Here is a 20492-nt window from a genome sequence, read left to right on the forward strand (position 1 = left end):
GGCAGCCTCACAACACCAGACATCCAGGTTCAATTACATCCACGAATGGCTGTGAAGTTTGTATGTTCTCCCCTTGCCTCCATGGGTTTTGGCCAGGTGCTCTAGTTTCCGAAAATCATTTGCTGCACTCAGTCAGGGCATTTTTTATTCACTGATAGGGTGAGGAAGTTGTTGGCTAGGTCAGTATTTATTGCCCTTCTCTAATTAAGACTCAAGCATATTCTTTGAGACTAGAATCACAAAGCAATCTGCTTGTTCCAGGAATTATTCTGGCAAACTTTCTAACATTTCAAAAACACCCCTGCAATATGACAATATTATCTCTTTAAGAGGTATACATTGTCTTGGTTGTTTAATGAAGAAGTTGAGACAATGGTCTGTTTCAAGTCAATAAAATAAATGGCTTGAGGCTTTTAAAAGTTGGAACATTAGGAACAGCCTGCGTGGGTGGGGTCAAGCTCCCACAGAATCAGGACTTTTAGTTTAGCTTTTAGGAGCAGTTGCTGGGGTCTTGAATCTTGGTGTGGAAGCATTTTCCTCTCTTTCTGGGATTCTCTTCCTGCTGTCAAAATTGCATGACACAATCCGTTTTACACTCTTTGCCTTTACTAAGGTTATGCTTATGAGAAGTTATTATATTGGAACAGTTAATTAGATAGTTAATTAAGCCAATTCTTTTCTCTTTATTTTGTGCGTATTTTAATTATAGTGTAAAAATAAAGTTTGTTTCGTTTCAAGCCGAATAATTTGACCATTTGAATTGCATCTGGAACATTACATTTGGCACTTTCCTTTAAAATAAGAAAACATTAGGATCTGTGCTTTATGTGTTTTGCTGGGGTTTTGTTTGGTCCATAACAAATTGGGTGGTGGAGGGGAGCTCTTGTTGAGATCAAAATCACTAACCCCAGCTTTGGTTTAGCATTCTTGGACTCAAACTCAGTGGTGAATATTGGTGTTCTCTTTTCGGGTGTTGAATTCAAATGGATTGAACAGGGTGTGCCTTGTGTAATAATGGCTCTTTCAGTCATCAAGAGTTTCCTGAGAATGGAAAAGTCACTTCACGAGTTTTACAGAAAGAGAGCAAGGCAAAGGTTGGAGACTTGACAAACAAGTTGAAATTGGAGATAACAAAGTGTGAAGCTGGATGAACACAGCAGGCCAGGCAGCATCTTAGGAGCATAAAAGCTGACATTTTGGGCCTAGACCCTTCATCAGAGTGGGGGATGGGGAGAGGGTTCTGAAATAAATAGGGAGAGTGGGGAAGGCGGACTGAAGATGGATAGAGGAGAAGATAGGTGGAGAGGTAGGGAGGGGATAGGTCAGTCCAGGGAGGACAGACAGGTCAAGGAGGCGGGATGAGGTTGGTAGGTGGGAAATGGAGGTGTGGCTCAAGGTGGGAGGAGGGGATAGGTAAGACTGTCCCCATCCCCCGCTCTGATGAAGGGTCTAGGCCCAAAACGTCAGCTTTTGTGCTCCTGAGATGCTGCTTGGCCTGCTGTGTTCATCCAGCTTCACACTTTGTTATCTCGGATTCTCCAGCATCTGCAGTTCCCATTATCTCTGATCACAAGTTGAAATTGGAGTTTCCTATGTCTGTGATGAAAAGGGAAACTTTTGCACCAATAGCTCTACATTTACAATTGTCAGGAATGGAATGAATCATTGGAAATTGCTTCTAATTTATGCTGTTTTATTTACAATTGAATTTTAGCAATGGCAAGGTGGGGGGAGCGTGTGGAAAATAGCACTGACAGAACAAAAAGGGAAAAGGAAATGAAACAATTTTAATTACAACTAAATGCAGAGGAAAAAGGAAAGAATGGCCCCAGCAGAAAAGGGAGAGCTTTTGAACTTCAGAAGTTGGAACTGAAAATTCAAAGCTGATTTAAAATGGCAGAGATAGAGGTGAAAGTTCGAAGTAGCAATGAAGGTAATGATGGAGAGCAATCCCATTGTAGCCAAAGGCTAATGGGAATCTGTTTAAATATGTCCAAGCATTGCCTAAGTTCGAGAAGGATGTAGAAGCCTTTTTTTGTTTCATTTGATAAAGTGGCTAAATAAATGAAATGGCCAGTGACCGTGTGGGTATTGCAATCTAAACAAAGTTAGTAGGTAGAACTAGTGAGGTATTTACATCACTTTCAGGAGGTATCTGGAGAGTATGATGAGATGAAAATAGCCATCTTAAGTGCATATGAGCTCGTACTCGGAGCCGAGGGATAACATTTTCAGAATCTGAGGGAACCTGGTCAAACATAGAGTTTGAAAGAATCAAGCAAAGTAAGTTTGATAGGTAGATAAAGGCATTGAAAATAGATCAAGCATACGATGGCTTTAGAGATGACTATTTGGAGTTCAAACATTCACTTCCCGAAGTAGTGAGAACTTGTGGAAGAGTTAAGACCACAAGATTAGCAGCAGAAATTGCAGATGATTGAGTTGGTCTATAAATAAGTTTAGCTTCAAACATCCATTTCCATTTGAGAGATAAATTGGGAAAAGAGAAATCCTTAGATGGTAAGGGAAATGGTGATCTCATTGAAGATATACTATGGTAAAACAGAAATCCATGAGAAGGAAAATGAAGTAAAAAAGCTCATGTTTTCACTGTAATAAACTACGTCAAATGAAGTCAGTGTTGGTGATTTAGAAAAAGCACTGGGAAGACAGATGTGGACAAACAGGATAAGCCAAAGATTCTATTGAAGTGGTAAAGGAAAACACAGTGGAAGCTAAAAAGTGCAAAGGTTGTACAATCTGATCAGGGGTTGTTTCAGAAGATAGTGCCAGATCTCTTTAAGGAATTTACTTGCAAGTGTAACTTTTATTCATATATGCCAGGAGGAGCAGGTAAATAAATTAAAATTTTAAGAGATACAGGAGCAAGTAAATCTTTGGTGAGAGATTGAGGAGATGTGTAATTCAACAGTGATGCCAGAAAATATGGTAATGTATGGAATTTATTGCGAAAACAGCAGAGTTCCATTGTATAGTGAGGGTGGAGAGTCCGGTGAAGTGGTAGTAGGAGGAATAGAAAAAATCATGGTTCTGGAAATAGAGTTCATCCTTGGTAATGATATAGCAAAATCACAGGTGAGCGTGATGCCTGCTGTGGTTGAAAAACCAGTGGAAAATGCGGCAACCGAGTTTTACAGGAAGTATACCCTGGGATTTTTCCTGACTGTGTGGTAACTAGTGAGGTATTTACATCACTTCCCAAAATAGTGAGAACTTGTGGAAGAGTTAAGACCACAAGATTAGCAGCAGAAATTGCAGATGATTGAGTTGGTCTATAAATAAGTTCAGCTTCAAACATCCATTTCCATTTGAGAGATAAATTGGGAAAAGAGAAATCCTTAGATGGTAAGGGAAATGGTGATCTCACTGAAGTCACAAACTATAGGTTGAAATAGGGGGAGGAATCAAAGAATAAAACTAAGGAAGTTGAAGTTCAATTATCAGCAAGCATGTTTGATCAAATGGTTGAGAGAAAAAAGAACAAGAACAAATGGAGGACAAAGTGGATATTTTTAGTTCAATTAGCTGAATTACAACAGATGAAAAACTAAAGTAATTATATCAAAAACTGTACACAGAAGAAGAATCTGATTATGTCGCAGTATGTTACTCCCTTAAAAATGACATCTTGATGAGGAAATGGAGAACATCACATTCAGGTGGATGAGAAATGGACAGAAAATCTAGTGGTATAATTGGTGGGCGACAGAAAAGTGTTGCAGGTAGCTCCTGAATTACCAGTATGAGGTCATTTGGGAGTAAGGAAAATTCCAGCCAAAATGCAAACACTTTTATCAGTCTGGACTGAATAAGGATGTATCAGAGATAATGGGAACTGCAGATGCTGGAGAATCCAAGATAATAAAGTGTGAAGCTGGAGGAACACAGCAGGCCAAGCAGCATCTCAGGAGCACAAAAGCTGACGTTTCGGGCCTAGACCCTTCATCAGAGAGGGGGATGGGGTGAGGGTTCTGGAATAAATAGGGAGATAGGGGGAGGCGGACCGAACATGGAGAGAAAAGAAGATAGCTGGAGAGGAGAGTATAGGTGGAGAGGTACGGAGGGGATAGGTCAGTCCAGGGAAGGCGGACAGGTCAAGGAAGGTGGGATGAGGTTAGTAGGTAGGAAATGGAGGTGCGGCTTGAGGTGGGAGAAAGGGATGGGTGAGAGGAAGAAAAGGTTAGGGAGGCAGAGACAGGCTGGGCTGGTTTTGGGATGCAGTGGGTTGGGGGGAAGAACTGGGCTGGTTGTGTGATGCAGTGGGGGGAGGGGACGAACTGGGCTGGTTTTGGGATGCGGTGGGGGAAGGGAAGATTTTGAAGCTGGTGAAGTCCACATGGGCTGTGGGAGTTGGTGGGCTTGAAATAGACATCAGTTACAAGCTGGTTGCCTGAGATGGAGACTGAGAGGTCTAGGAAGGCGGGGGATGTGTTGGCTGTATCGGCGCCGCCACTTGCTCCCCAGAGGAGCTCGAACAGTTCACCAACACCTTCCACCTCAACCTTCAGTTCACCTGGGCCATCTCCAGCACATCCCTCACCTTCCTGGACCTCTCAGTCTCCATCTCAGGCAACCAGCTTGTAACTGATGTCCATTTCAAGCACACCGACTCCCACAGCTACCTAGAATACACCTCCTCCCACCCACCCTCCTGCAAAAATTCCATCCCCTATTCCCAATTCCTCCGCCTCCGCCGCATCTGCTCCCAGGATGAGGCATTCCACTCCTGCACATCCCAGATGTCCAAGTTCTTCAAGGACCGCAACTTTCCCCCCACAGTGGTCGAGAACGCCCTTGACCGCGTCTCCCGCATTTCCCGCAACACATCCCTCACACCCCGCCCCCGCCACAACCGCCCAAAGAGGATCCCCCTCGTCCTCACACACCACCCCACCAACCTCCGGATACAACGCATCATCCTCCGACACTCCCGCCATCTACAATCCGACCCCACCACCCAAGACATTTTTCCATCCCCACCCTTGTCTGCTTTCCGGAGAGACCACTCTCTCCATGACTCCCTTGTTCGCTACACATTCCCCTCCAACCCCACCACACCCGGCACCTTCCACTGCAACCGCAGGAAGTGCTACACTTGCCCCCGCACCTCCTCCCTCACCCCCATCCCAGGCCCCAAGATGACTTTCCACATTAAGCAGACGTTCACCTGCACATCTGCCGATGTGGTATAATGTATCCATTATATCCGGTGTGGCTTTCTCTACATTGGGGAAACCAAGCAGAGGCTTGGGTCTGCTTTGCAGAACAACTCCGCTCGGTTCACAACAAACAACTGCACCTCCCAGTCGCGAACCATTTCAACTCCCCCTCCCATTCTTTAGATGCCATGTCCATCATGGGACTCCTGCAGTGCCACAATGATGCCACCCGAAGGTTGCAGGAACAGCAACTCATATTCCGCTTGGGAACCCTGCAGCCCAATGGTATCAATGTGGACTTCACCAGCTTCAAAATCTCCCCTTCCCCCACCGCATCCCAAAACCAGCCCAGTTCGTCCCCTCCCCCCACTGCATCACACATCCAGCCCAGCTCTTTCCCTCCCCCCACTGCATCCTAAAACCAGCCCAGCCTGTCTCTGCCTCCCTAACCTGTTCTTCCTCTCACCCATCCCTTCCTCCCACCCCAAGCCGCACCTCCATTTCCCCAACCTCATCCCACCTCCTTGACCTGTCCGTCTTCCCTTGACTGACCTATCCCCTCCCTACCTCCCCACCTATACTCTCCTCTCCACCTATCTTCTTTTCTCTCCACCTTTGGTCCACCTCCCCCTCTCTCCCTATTTATTCCGGAACCCTCACCCCATCCCCCTCTCTGATGAAGGGTCTAGGCCCGAAATGTCAGCTTTTGTGCTCCTGAGATGCTGCTTGGCCTGCTGTGTTCATCCAGCTTCACACTTTATTATCTTGCATAAGGATGTAGTTGAACTTTGCTATACATGTCAGATAATTGGAAAACTTCAAGCAGTGATAAAACCAGCACCCTTAAAACCAATTCTCACATTTAAAGATAACAAAGTGTGGGGCTGGATGAACACAGCAGGCCAAGCAGCATCTTAGGAGCACAAAAGCTGACGTTTCGAGCTTTTGTGCTCCTAAGATGCTGCTTAGCCTGCTGTGTTCATCTAGCCCCCCACTTTGTTATCTTGGATTCCCCAGCATCTGCAGTTCCCATTATCTCTGATCACAATCTTAACCTCACTGCGAAGCCTCTTCCAGGATGCCTAACCTCAAGAAGTTACCCTCCTCCCTCTGGACCAACCTCAGGGGATCTCTCTCCCACTGCAACTCTCTTGTGGTCTCTTTGGCCTTGAAACTGCTCAACCACGTCCTGAAGCAAACCAGGAAGGGTCTAGGCCCGAAATGTCAGCTTTTGTGCTCCTAAGATGCTGCTTGGCCTGCTGTGTTCATCCAGGCCCACACTTTGTTATCTTGGATTCTCCAGCGTCTGCAGTTCCCATTATATCTGATCACATTTAAGGAACCTTCTTTGAGAGTCTTAATTGGTTGCATAAGACCGCTGCCCAAAACAAAAGAATCAGTATTTGTTGACTGTAGTGGATGTGTCTATTAAATTTCTAGAGGTCATTCTATTGCACAGTATCATAGCTGAAAGGATTTTAGAAGAGTTACTCAATATGGACTACCCACAGAAATGCAATCTGATCAAGGATCAAATTTTGCATCAGTTATTCAAGGAAGTTATGGTTAGCTGTGGAATAAAACAATTTAAGTCCACTGCATACCATCCAGAATCACAAGAAGCATTAGGAAGGCGGCATCAAACTTTAAAAACTACGTTCAGAGGTTATAGTCAAGTCAATCCAGAGGATAGACATTTTGCAATTAGGGATGCACTTAATGAATAAACTAAAATTAAGTCCATTTGGATTGGGTTTTGGGCATGAGGTGACAGGACCACAAATTAAGGACAAATTGGTGAGTCAGAGTTCAGAGACTATGCATGGATTGTCAACTTTCAGAGAGAGATTAAACAGAGGAGGTGAGTTGGCTAGGTAGCATTTAAAAGTAGCACATGAGGTGAAGCAGGAAGTAGACAAGAAATCAAAAATTCACAATTTTGCTCATGGAGATAATTCGCTAGTTGGTATTACTATCAATGGTAGGTGAACATTTAAAGGCAAGTTTTAGTAGGCCTTATCCAATTGAAAAGAAATTGAGTGAGGTGAACTATTTAATAGGAATTGCAGATAAAAAGAAATCTGTCATGTGAATATGCTCAAACGATATTTTGATAGGGAAGGAAAGCAAAAGGAGAATGTATTACTGGTTAAAACAGTGAAGCAACAAGTTTAGGTGATTCCGAATTTAACATTCCTCAAATTAAATTGGACAATAAGCAAGTTCTCAAATTGGGATAAACTAGTGGATTACCTTCCAGAGGAAAATAAAAATGGCTTAAAAGAGTTATTACAATCATGTAGGGATATGTGGGAATAAGCTGAGAAATACTAATTTGAGTATGCATGATATAGATATCGGAAATGCTATTTCAATTAAACAACATTCCTATAGATTTAACCCTCAAGGTGGCACTGGTTCAAAAAAGGCCTCTCAAAGGCAATATAATCAAAGTGATTGGCAGCAAATGGAGCTCACTTATAGTAGTGCTGCCAAAACCACATGGACCACCATTGGTTACAATCGCAAAGTCACAAAATCTGTTTGTTTTGTTACAAAATCTGATTCCTATCCCATTCCATATTTGGAAGACTATACTCAGAAGGTTGGACAAGCAACTTGTGTGTCTAAGTTGAACTTACTCAGAGGATATTGGCAGGTATTTTTAATGTGAGATGAAGGAAATGTCAGTTTTTCTGACACCAAATGAAATGTATCAGTTTAAAGTCATGCCATTTGGTATGAAAAATGCTCAAGCCACATTTCAAATATGTACCAAGAAAGCCATTTCAAGATTACCCAACTGTGTGCCATACATCAATGATCTGGTGATTTTTAGTCGCATGGAAGGAGCCTCTATCGTAAATATTTGATTGACTTCAGGAGAAATTCATGCTTGGACTTGTCTGCCTGCTTGCTAATATATGATTTCCCCTACCAGACAATGATTAGATTGAAACAGTAAATGGTAAGACGGGTAGAAAGGAGGCATGCTAATATTTTGAGTCTAGATGACTCTTCATCAGAGGCTGAATTCAGATTCCAGCATCTGCAGTAATTTGGTCTTAGTTAAGGAGGCATGTTTCATAAGATACAGTAAGAAATTTCACTGGGTCGAAAGGCAAATATCCCTCCAAAAAGACTTGAATGTAAATCACACTTAAACCAAAAATAATTCAACTTGTACATTTTGTGATTGAAAGTGAGAAGGGAAATGGTAAGTTTGATGGATTTAGTCGGCAGATGAGTTCCAGAGTTTGGGATGGAGAAGACTGAAGGATCTGTGACCAAAGATTTGGTGAAGGTAGACTTGTAAAAGAGATCAGATATACAGGACCAGATGTTGATGAGGTTAAAGGAAGAGGTCATAAAACAATCCATAAATAAGGATAACAATTTGAATGTAATACATTTAGTGCAGAAAGCCTGATGAGGTGGGCAATGATGTAGAGTATAGGGGAGCAGCCTGCAAGGGAACAGTGAAGGGAGCATGGAGCTAGGTAGCCAGAAGTTACATAAAGAACCCAAAATATCATAGCTGGGGGCTCACCTAGCATGTCTATGCCATGCAATAGAAGACAGATTTGAACCAATGATTATTCAGTGTTCTAAGAGTTTAAAAGATCTCATTGCTCAATAAATGCAGATGGTCCATTATGAGTGTTCACTTTGTACATATCACCTTTGTTATCCACATAATGTGATTACTTTTCCCTCTAAAACTGATTTAATATATAAATACCAAAAGTAAAACTTCTGAAACCAGATTTGAATTGCCAATATAACAATGTATGGTTAAACAAAGAGTATTTGTAAAGCTCAAAATTAGCTGAATACAAATCTCCAAAACAAAAGTGGTAAATTATATTACACAATTTAATCATTCTAATAGCAGTTTTGTTATGCTTTCCTCCAGCAAAAATGGGTCTGAACAAGGATAGTAATGAGTATTTTTAAAGGAACGTGGCCTTGGAGAGATGTGCAGTCAGACAGACTGATCCTTGTTTCTAGGATTTCCATTTCAAAGCTGACTACTAAGACAAATTAAACAGGTAGCATAATCAAGAAAGTGGTTCATGTAATTTAGCAAAACATTTAGTATTACGCTTATTCAACAAGAATTCACAGACATCACTCAATGTGTTGTCCATAAAATAAAAATTCACAATTAGCATTTTTCAAGTTTGGATCTCATGAGATCAAGGTATTTATTTTTAAAATATTTATTATAAAAATGTTTATTTTTACATTTGGAATATGATAATTTATCAAGTGATAAACCAAGAAATGTATGCCCGTGACTTTTAAACATAGCATCTCATTATATTTTACTTCCTGGTTTGTAATTGTTTGCAAAAGAACACGTGTGACATGAGCTCAGAGTAATCATGCCATTATAGCACAAAATGGGCTATTCAAGTTTACAAGTTTATATCAGATTTCTGTAGAACAGACCAGTCAGTGCCTTCCATTTGCTTTATCCCCATTGATTTGAACATTTACTTCACAGATGTGCTTGTCTAGTTTCTTTTTGAAATAGTTTGTCTCCCTTTCTACTGGTTTTGTAAAGTGAGGCTCCATGATTATTATCACAGTCTCCAAAATATTCTTTTTCATCCTGTTGCACACATCACCCCAAAGTCACATTCTATTTTCTCAATATTACTCCACCCCTTCCATCCTCCTACCCACCTACCTGTGTAGGTTAAGTGGATTATATGGGGATGGGTCTGGGTGGGATGCTCTGTGGGTCAGTGTGGACTTGTTGGGCCAAAGGGCCTGTTTCCACATTGTAGGGGTTCTATGTTCTATGATTAATGAAGTATATTTAGCAAGAATAATTATGTGGAAGATGCAAAAAGATCTCAGCAAGTGTAAATGCTGATTCAGTAGATGTGGGCGTAATCAAAATGCAAAGTAAGGGAAGATGGATGTCAGTGTGGGGAGGAGGATGGATGGGATGCAGTAATCTTGAGAAAACAGAATGTGACTTCGGGGTAACAAAGTGTGAAGCTGGATGAACACAGCAGGCCAAGCAGCATCTCAGGAGCACAAAAGCTGACATTTCGGGCCTAACTTCGGGGTGATGTGTGCAACAGGATGAAAAAGAATGCATAACTTAACTTAAATCAATCCAAAGGCTGATGCACATAAAGTATTCTTTTGTTTTTTTAGACTTACATATGGATTAGAAATGAGATGTATTGAAATTTTCATGTGTAGTAATTTATAAACTTACTATTTTTATTAATTCAAGAAAGCCCGATTTAATCAGATTCATAGAATCCCTAAAGTGTGAAAACAGGCCCTTTGGCCCAACAAGCCCACACCTACCCTCAGAGCACCCTACTCAGACTCATCTCCCCATAACCCACCTACCTAATCTATACATCCTTGAACACTATAGGCCATTTAGCATGGTCAGTCAACCTAGCCTGCAAATCTTTGGACTGTGGTACGAAACCAGAGCACTGGGAGGAAACCCACGCACACTGGGAAGAATGTGCAAACTCACAACAGACAGTCATCTGAGGGTGGAATCAAACCCGGGTCCCTGGCGCTGTGAGGCAGCAGTGTCAACCACTGAGCCACCATGCTGCCCCAATTGGGGGGGTTGGTGGTGGTGAGGGAGAGGTGAGGGGCAGAAATTGGCTACTTTTAAAACATAAGCTCATTTGGATCTGGTATCAGGTATCCATCAGGGAAGATATCAGTTTTCAAATTAATTTTATAACCAAGTGGGAGAGTGGGTAAATAAAGAAAGGGACTGAGTTTATCCCTCCATCCACAGCTTAATGATTTCAGCTATCTTATCTGGCAACCTAGCCAGTTGGGGATATTCATGTGGGGTCATGAAATAGCTGAAGGCATGTGGAAACACTGAGACTTGGATGTGAGGGCTGTATTATTGGTATTTTTGAGTTCCAGAGAATGCTGTTATGTGAGGGACAGGAGTGTGGTGCATTGAGCTGTGTGAGAGGTTAGAGGTTTACTTGGAAGTGGATAACAGGGTCTTCAGCAGACAATAGTGAGGATTGGCAACAAGAACAACTCAGGCAGTCAAGCAAACCCACTCTGGAGTTATCAGAGAGATCTTGTGGAGAGTACAAGAGGTAGAGAAAGGATATATAGCCAGTTGTGAACTACAACCTTAATTCTATGTAATTACTGTTTTGCTGAGGTTAGCCTTAATTTTCCTTCATGTTTATAAAAATGTGATGCCGGTGGAATAAAGAATACCTGCTTTTTGAAATTCAAATTGTTTATGTGCTTAATTCTCATTAGGTTAAGAACTTTCAAGGCTGAGACAGATTTTTAATAAATTAGGGAATGAAAAGTATAGGTAAAAGGTAAGATAGTGGATTTGAGGATTATCAGATTAGCCATAGTCTCATTGAATAGCAGAGTAAATTTGATGTACTGAATGGCCTTCTTCTGCTCCTATGTCTTAGGATGGAATCTTACCAATTATTTGGTACAGAAATGGTCACTGTGAGGCCAAATGAGTTTTCATGCAGTATCAGACAAAAATCACGCTTTAACTGATATTTGTTTGCTCACGCCAGGTTCTCTGTCTTGCTACTCACTGGAGATCTGGGAGCTGATCAACACCCCTGCCAAAGACACCAAATTTTAAGAGCCACTGTGCACCCAGGCAACCATTGTTAGTCTGGAGCTGCCTGACATGATTCCTGGCTTTTGCCCTGGATTTGGCACTCAGTGGAAAATCCTTGAGTGCTTTGCATCCATGTCCTGGAGTTCTTGATAAATGGGTAGTACTAAGGGAGGACTTCCTCCTCCCCAGGAACAGCAGTGGAGATACAACACTAGACACAGCCAGCCTGGTCCAAGATTGCCACTCATGTTGAAGCAGTCTCAGCCATCTAAAGGAACTTGCAGAACTGTAGTAAGGTCTATGCCCTTCTCCACTCTGCCAAAGTAAGTGCTGCCATCTTCTCTCTGATATCTCACACTCACCTTATGTCTGCTATTTCACCCACTTCTCACTAAGACTTGTGCTCTACCACTCAATGATGTATGTAACATCTTCCCCACTGACCATCATCGACCCCAAAACTGCATGCCCTCCATCTGCCTGCTCATTTGTCCAACAGGACGAACAGTAATAGTTGTGTCAGCCATTTTCATCTGTAATAATTGCCTGACTCTCAATCCACGATCACAAGGCACAAAAGGATGCCATTTGGTAAATCACAATATACCAACTCTCTGGAAATATGCCAACTATATCTATTCCTGGGCACCTTCTGACAGCCAACAACTTATTTTTCCCTTTTAAGCAGAAATATAGTTTGTGTGGAAACTTATTATAAATTCTTTATCTACCACTCATTCGGGAAAAGTACTCCAGATTATAACAATAGATATGTTCCCCTCTTCTCTCCTGTTGTTTATCCACTCATTTTCTTAAAATGAATTCATTGGTTAAAGATACTCCTCTTGATGGAAACAAGTTCTCCCTTTCTTTATAGGAACGTAATGATTTTGGGCACCCTCATTAAAACCTTCCATTACTATTCTACACTTTACAAACAGCCATCTTCGCTTCTTCAGATTATAAAAACGTAAGTAACTGAAGGCACTGCTGAGAAGGATTCTGGGAGGAGTTGTCTCAGTCACTGCCAGGAGCAAATAAAAGGAAGGCAAGCAATAGCAGAGCAGCCATTTTGACATTTGTGGTTGAAGTGGTGCTGGAAGTTGAAGTATAGGCTTAACTGAATAACAGCCTTTGGTGAGGAGGGAAAGCAGCAGTAAGATAAGGCATTTGGTGTACAGACAACCAAACAGTAGTTGTGATGGTGGGGACTGTATCAAACAGGAAATTAGAAATGCATATAGTAAGGCTACAGTAGTTATTATGTGTGACTTCAGTCTACATATTGATTAGACTAACCAAACAGGGAGCAATATGATGGAGGAGGATTTCCTGGAATGTATGACGGATGCTTTCCTCAACCAATATGTTGAGGAACCAACTGGAGAGCAAGCCATCCTAGACTGGATATTGTGTAACAAAAGAGGCCTAATTAGCATCATTGTGGTGCAAGATCCTTGGAGGAACAGTGATCATTAAATGTAGAATTCTTCATTAAGATGGAGAATGACACAATTAAATCTGAAACTAAGGTTCTAAACTTAAAGAAAGCTAACTTTGATGGCATGAGGTATGCACTGACTAAAATAAACTGGCCAAGGATTTAAGGGGTTGACAGTGGATAGCCAATGGTAGACATTTAAAGAACACATGGATGAACTTCAATCACTGTACTTTCTTGTCTAGTGCAAGAGTAAAACAGGGAACATGAGTCAACCAATGCAAACGAGGGAAATGAGAAACAGTGTTAAAGCCAAGGAAGAGGCATATAAATTGGCCAGAAAAAGCAGCAAACCAAAGGACTGGCAAAAATTTAAAATTCAGCAGAGAAGGACTGAGAGTTTAATTCGGAAAAGGAAAGCAGAATATGAAAAACTGACTGCAAAAGCTTCTTTAGATATGTGACGAGAAAAAGACTGGTGAAGTCAAAATGTAAGCCAAAATGTTTGTATTTAGAATCAGGTGAATTCATAATGGACAACAAAGAGATGGCAGACCAGTTGGAAAAAAATACTTCGGATCTGTCTTCACTAAGAAGGACACAAATATCCTTCAAGAAATGCTGGGGGTCAGAGGGTCAAACATGAAGGAAAAACAGAAGGAAATCCTTATTAGTCAGAAAATGGCATTGGGGAAATGTACGGGATCAAAGCCCAACAAGTCCCGAGGGCCTAATGGTCTTGAGGGATTGTGTTCACTAACGACCAAGATCGGTGAATGGTGAAAATAGCCTCTTTATTGAGTATCTGTAATAGCACAGTTCATGGCAGCACTGGAACCCAAAGTACAGTTTTATAGTCGCCTCTTTTATACACAGTTTTTTCAGAAACTTAAATTTTAGCACTATAGTGTCAAATAGTTGTATCTATTGTACACAACTTTTGGTGACATCTGTCCTGGGGAAGCAGTAGACAGTTTAAGCACTTGCTAAATGCTGGCTCTTACTCTTGATGGGATTAGAATGTCTGTCCAGTATGAGCTTGCATAATTATGAGGTATTAATCCTTTTGTCTTTAAAGTTAGTAATGTTAGTAAAAATACTAGGCCTATATGGTCTAACTAAGTGAGAAATTATACGTGGACCAAATAAAAGTATGGAGGACATTAAACTGATCTCCTGCAGCTGGGTCGTGAGATTTCATTTACCATTGCCAGTTTTGACAGTTCTTGCACATGAATTCATGCAGTTTCACAGAAGTGCTGTTTTGATCATAAGTTTCTTTAAGGGGGCAGTGACCCTACTTAATGTGTATTTAAAAAGTATAAATTTGTATGTTAGTACAAGATGGTAGTCTTAAATAAAAGTTAGAAATAGATAGTACAGTGTTACAGAAATAGGTATTGTATAGGGAAATTTCGAAGAGATAAAGAGCAGCAGACCATATGGACATGCTAGTTCAGCAAACTACTTGATGTCCTGCAACCTATTCGGGTCCCAAGAGATGGTTACTAGTGCTAATTAATATCATAATCTTTCCATGGTTTCGAGTGAGTTATGATGACAAGAAGGTGAGGATGGCATTGTTTTGAGTCGGATACAATGTTATTCAGGGGCTGCCTTTGATACAGAAACAGGTCTAAATACTGCTTGCAGGATGGGGCCGATAAGAACTGGAAGTTGTAAAGGAACAGTAATGGATTGGAAGGTTTGTTTAATTTAGTTTATCTTGCTCTACAAAATCGCAATTTTATGAACGAATGGAAACACAGTATAGTAAACATTGAGGGTATGTGAATAAGTTAGTAAAGAGAATCATCTTACAATATCTCTCAATCCCCGCTTTTGATTCTACCGAGGCCCTTCAAAGAGAATCACTCAATTCTTTTTTAGATGATGTCTAATTCATTTGGTTAATGATTGCGGAGACATGGATTGTAGTTGAGAATGGTTCATACTTTTAATACCTTGTTGGCAACTTTATTAAAGAGAAAACAACTTTGAGATAAGTATTAGAAATAACAAGGTGTAGAGCTGGATGAACACAGCACGCCAAGCAGCATCAGAGAAGCAGGAAGGCTGATGTTTCAGGCCTAGACCCTTCTTCAGAACAAGGGTCTAGGCCCGAAACTTCAGCCTTCCTGCTCCTCTGATGCTGCTTGGTCTGCTGTGTTCATCCATCTGTACACCTTGTTATCTCAGATTCTCCAGCATCTGCAGTTCCTACTATCTTTAGAGGTAAGTATTTACATGTTGTAATATCTCAGTAGTACAAAAACTACAATAACAGTAATTGAAAAAATGACTGTGATACCATGGTAGTCAGTCAATCTCTGGTTACACTCTATTGTAGAATGCCCGTTTGATGTGGGAGGCGTGAATTCAGGCTTTCTTTTGTTAGAACTTGACAGTCGACTGGGTGATCAGCAACACCTGGTATGGCCCTTCCCACTTTGTCCCTAAGGTTCCTGGTGCATCTTTCTCACAAGAATCCACTCGTCTGGTATGATGTTGTGACCTCAATCTAGCGTGTCCTTCCGAGCAGCTGATAGCTGTGAGGAGGCAAAATTTCAGCATCTGTTAATGCTTGGCAGTAAGACATTAGAAGGTCATTCATAATATGACAGTCGGCACTCTGTAGGTCTACAGTCCCAGATTGGGACATTGGCCTACCTATCACTATCTCAAATCGACTCAGACCTGTCATTTTGTTGGGGGTAGTCCTGACGCTGCACAGAATTATTGGGAAAGCCTGGGGCCAGGGCATTCCCTCTTGGTGGTATTTCGTCAGTTGCTGTTTCAGAGTCTGACTCATTCTTTCCACCTACCCCAATAATTGTGCATGACATGAAAGTTCCAGTCAATTTTCAATAACTGGCAAACTTCTTGACACACAATGCTGGTGGGTAGCCCCTACCAGGGTATGTAACGCTTACAAAGTACTTTAGCTCATCTCCACCTATCTGGACTCCATTTTCTCCCCTTTGGTCCAGGAACTCCCCACTTACGTCCGTGACACCACCCACGCCCTCCACCTCCTCCAGGACTTCCAATTCCCTGGCCCCCAACACCTCATTTTCACCATGGACGTCCAGTCCCTATACACCTCAAGGCCCTCCGCTTCTTCCTGTCCCGCAGGCCCGACCAGTCCCCCTCCACCGACACCCTCAGCCGCCTAGCTGAACTCGTCCTCACCCTCAACAACTTCTCTTTCGATTCCTCCCACTTCCTGCAGACTAAGGGGGTGGCCATGGGCACCCGCATGGGCCCCAGCTATGCCTGCCTCTTTGTAGGTTACATGGAACAGTCCCTCTTCTGCACCTACACAGGCCCCAAACCCCACCTCTTCCTCCGTTACATTGATGACTATATCGGCGCCGCCTCTTGCTCCCCAGAGGAGCTCGAACAGTTCATCCACTTCACCAACACCTTCTACCCCAACCTTCAGTTCACCTGGGCCATCTCCAGCACATCCCTCACCTTCCTGGACCTCTCAGTCTCCATCTCAGGCAACCAGCTTGTAACTGATGTCCATTTCAAGCACACCGACTCCCACAGCTACCTAGAATACACCTCCTCCCACCCATCCACCTGCAAAAATTCCATCCCCGATTCCCAATTCCTCCGCCGCATCTGCTCCCACGATGAGGCATACCACTCCCGCACATCCCAGATGTCCAAGTTCTTCAAGGACCGCAACTTTCCCCCCACAGTGGTCGAGAACGCCCTTGACCGCGTCTCCCGCATTTCCCGCAACACATCCCTCACACCCCGCCCACGCCACAACCGCCCAAAGAGGATCCCCCTCGTCCTCACACCCCACCCCACCAACCTCCGGATACAACGCATCATCCTACGACACTTCCGCCATCTAAAATCCGACCCCACTACCCAAGACATTTTTCAATCCCCACCCCTGTCTGCTTTCCGGAGAGACCACTCTCTCTGTGACTCCCTTGTTCGCTCCACACTGCCCTCCAACCCCACCACACCCGGCACCTTCCCCTGCAACCGCAGGAAATGCTACACTTGCCCCCACACCTCCTCCCTCACCCCTATCCCAGGCCCCAAGATGACTTTCCACATTAAGCAGAGGTTCACCTGCACATCTGCCAATGTGTTTATACTGCATCCACTGTACCCGGTGTGGCTTCCTCTATATTGGGGAAACCAAGCGGAGGCTTGGGGACCGCTTTGCAGAACAACTCCGCTCGGTTCGAAATAAACAACTGCACCTCCCAGTCGCAAACCATTTCAACTCCCCCTCCCATTCTTTAGATGACATGTCCATCCTGGGCCTCCTGCAGTGCCACAATGATGCCACCCGAAGGCTGCAGGAACAGCAACTCAGATTCCGCTTGGGAACCCTGCAGCCCAATGGTATCAATGTGGACTTCACCAGCTTCAAAATCTCCCCTTCCCCCACCGCATCCCAAAACCAGCCCAGTTCGTCCCCTCCCCCCACTGCATCACACATCCAGCCCAGCTCTTTCTCTCCCCCCACTGCATCCTAAAACCAGCCCAGCCTGTCTCTGCCTCCCTAACCTGTTCTTCCTCTCACCCATCCCTTCCTCCCACCCCAAGCCGCAACTCCATCTCCTACCTACTAACCTCATCCCACCTCCTTGACCTGTCCGTCTTCCCTGGACTGACCTATCCCCTCCCTACCTCCCCACCTATCTTCTTTTCTCTCCATCTTCGGTCCGCCTCCCCCTCTCTGCCTATTTATTCCAGAACCCTCACCCCATCCCCCTCTCTGATGAAGGGTCTAGGCCCGAAACATCAGCTTTTGTGCTCCTGAGATGCTGCTGGGCCTGCTGTGTTCATCCAGCCTCACATTTCATTACTTTAGCTGTGTAGTTGGCTGTGACCTTTCTCGCAGGAGCAGCTTCCACCCATCTCTGCTATTCTGCAGGCTTCAGTCAGACCTCATAATTCTGTTTGCCGTGCCTATGCTCTGGAGGGTAGGCTTCCCGATGTCATGCCAGTGTGGAGTATCATGACAGCCCATCTGGCTTTTCTTATACCATTTTCCACGAAAGAAGATCTATCAGTGTAAAAGATGAGGTGTGGGTTTTGCAAAGCCTCATTCATCGTTCGGTTATTGACCTCCAATTTCTGCAGGATTCCAACACAATCACGGTCATCCTCTTCCCCTTCTGTAGGCACCGGTAATAGTGTGACTGGATTGACTAGGGTCGCATGAACTATTTGTACATTAGGGGCTTCTAGGACTGCTGTCCATCAGGTCTATTGGGCAGCATTTACCTGGGATAGTCTGTTAACAGACAGCAAAGTGTGAGCAGCATTCCTGCATTTAACTATTAATCTCCGATCCAACACCAGACTCGCAGTAATTTCCATTGCCATTCATATAGCTAGCACCACTCTAAAAACAGCACCCTTCATCCAAGGGCTACCACTGTCCAATTTCCCACAGTAATACCCAACAGGTATCAACCCATGTTCCTGGGCCAGCAACGCTATCATATAACCCTCTTGCTGGTGGCCAAATAATGTAAAGGGTTTTCCATTATTGGGGATCCCCAAAGCTGGTGCATAACAAAGTGCTCTCTTAGGTCCTGGAAGGCTTCTACCTGTCCCTTTGTCAGTACAATTTGTACTTTTGGGTCCCATTTCCCCTTCAGGGTGTCTGTCAGGGTCTGGGCTAATTGGGTAAACGAATCAACCCAGCTTTGGTTAAAGTTACACAGACACAGGAAAGCCCTCTGCTCTTGAATGTCATGTACTGTTTGGCAGCCTGTGTGGCTGCATTCTGACTGTGGGTGATCTCTCTTTTCCCATGGGAGATTTTTTTGTCCTAGGTACACTACCTCTTTCTGGACAATCTGAGCCTTTTCAATACTGGCCTTATGACCTTTCCATTGCAGGTGGTTGAGGAGAGTCTTAAGGTCTCTCTCATGTTGTTTTTCCACTTCTGAAGCCATCAGTATGTCATCCATGTACTGAATGACAACTGGCTTGCAGAGGTGTTTTTGTAAGGCCATACAGGTCGGCACAACATTGAGGGCCGAAGGGCCTGTACTATGCTGTAATGTTCTATATGGTATACAGTCGGGCTGTTGTGGAATCCCTGTGGGAGTCGAGTCCATGTGTACTGTTGTTGCTGCACTGTAAAGGCAAGCCACTATACTTCAGGTGCTAGGGGCATTGAAGCCGTTAGTCATATCTATAGCTGAGAACCACATGTGGTTTGGTGTTAAGGCCCTGAATATAGTACAGGGGTCAGCTATTGGTGGGACATTGTGATCCATGCATCGGATGGCTTTCCTGTAATCTATAGTTAATCTCCATTCTCCACTTGCCTTTCGCACGAGCCACACCAGGTTGTTAGAGGTGCTGTGGGCTTTTACCAAAATCCCTTTTTCATCTAACCTCTGAAATATCAGGAGGATTCCTGCAAAAGACACCATGTTTATGGGGCACTGTTTAGTGCAAGGCGGAGGTATCCCTGTAAAAGTCATAGGCTACATTTGCAGTAACCTGCAGTTGCCCTTGTCAATAGCCCAGATGGGGTTGTCTTTTAATTGTTCCCATTGTAGGGATCCGATAGACGTTATCTGTCCATCATCAAAATGTAAGGGCAAATTTAGTTGGGCGAGCATATCCATTCCGAGGAGTCGCCTGGCTACAGGTCCTCCCATACAAACGTTACTAAGTCATGGGGGCCAAATGCAATGTGCATGAGTTTGGTCCTGTCAGCTCCTACTCCATAAGCTGTTCTCACCGTCCAGTCTAGTGGAAGTTTGGTCTGATACTTCTGGGGTAGGCACATCAACTCTGCTCCTGTGTCCAAAAGGCACTCAATGTCTAGGTTGCCCACCCTCATGGTCATCCCTCTGCTGGCATAGAGCCAGTAGGAGCACAGAGGGGCAAGGGGCAGGGTCTGTCAGTTTTCTGTCACCTTCAGACCCTCCTGCTGCTGGGTGGTTAGCTCTTTAAACTGCTGTAGGAAATTGATCTTACTTCCAGTTTTTGGGTCTCCTTTTCTTTATTGCTTCTCGGGCGACTGCGCCCATTTCCCCTTTGCCAGCACATTCTGCCCAGTAGCCTTCCCTGGGCGTTTATCCTGTCTGCAGGGTTCACAATTTGGCACCCAAATCTCAATCGAGCCAGTAGGGTCTGTCCACCAGTTCATGATAATTAGCCCCCCCATGATTTGGTGAGCTTTAGCATCTTAGCAAGTTCAAGTTTATGTCCAGCCACAAAAGCAGACTTCACTGGGTTGTAATCGCAA

General features: G+C 43.6%; 1 protein-coding gene across 2 annotated transcripts in view; it reads right to left on the minus strand.

The window, feature by feature from the left end:
- cga (glycoprotein hormones, alpha polypeptide) overlaps nt 1-20492 on the minus strand; it is a 65483-nt gene that overhangs the window by 25868 nt on the left and 19123 nt on the right. For both annotated transcript variants that reach the window (XM_059648820.1, XM_059648821.1), the window contains exon 2: nt 15549-15786. In XM_059648820.1, the coding sequence (XP_059504803.1) occupies nt 15549-15551 (3 nt within the window). In that variant the 5' untranslated portion in view covers nt 15552-15786. The remainder of the gene's footprint in view (nt 1-15548; nt 15787-20492) is intronic.

This window comes from Stegostoma tigrinum, chromosome 9 (genome assembly GCF_030684315.1).
Source record: "Stegostoma tigrinum isolate sSteTig4 chromosome 9, sSteTig4.hap1, whole genome shotgun sequence".
NCBI lineage: Eukaryota > Metazoa > Chordata > Chondrichthyes > Orectolobiformes > Stegostomatidae > Stegostoma > Stegostoma tigrinum.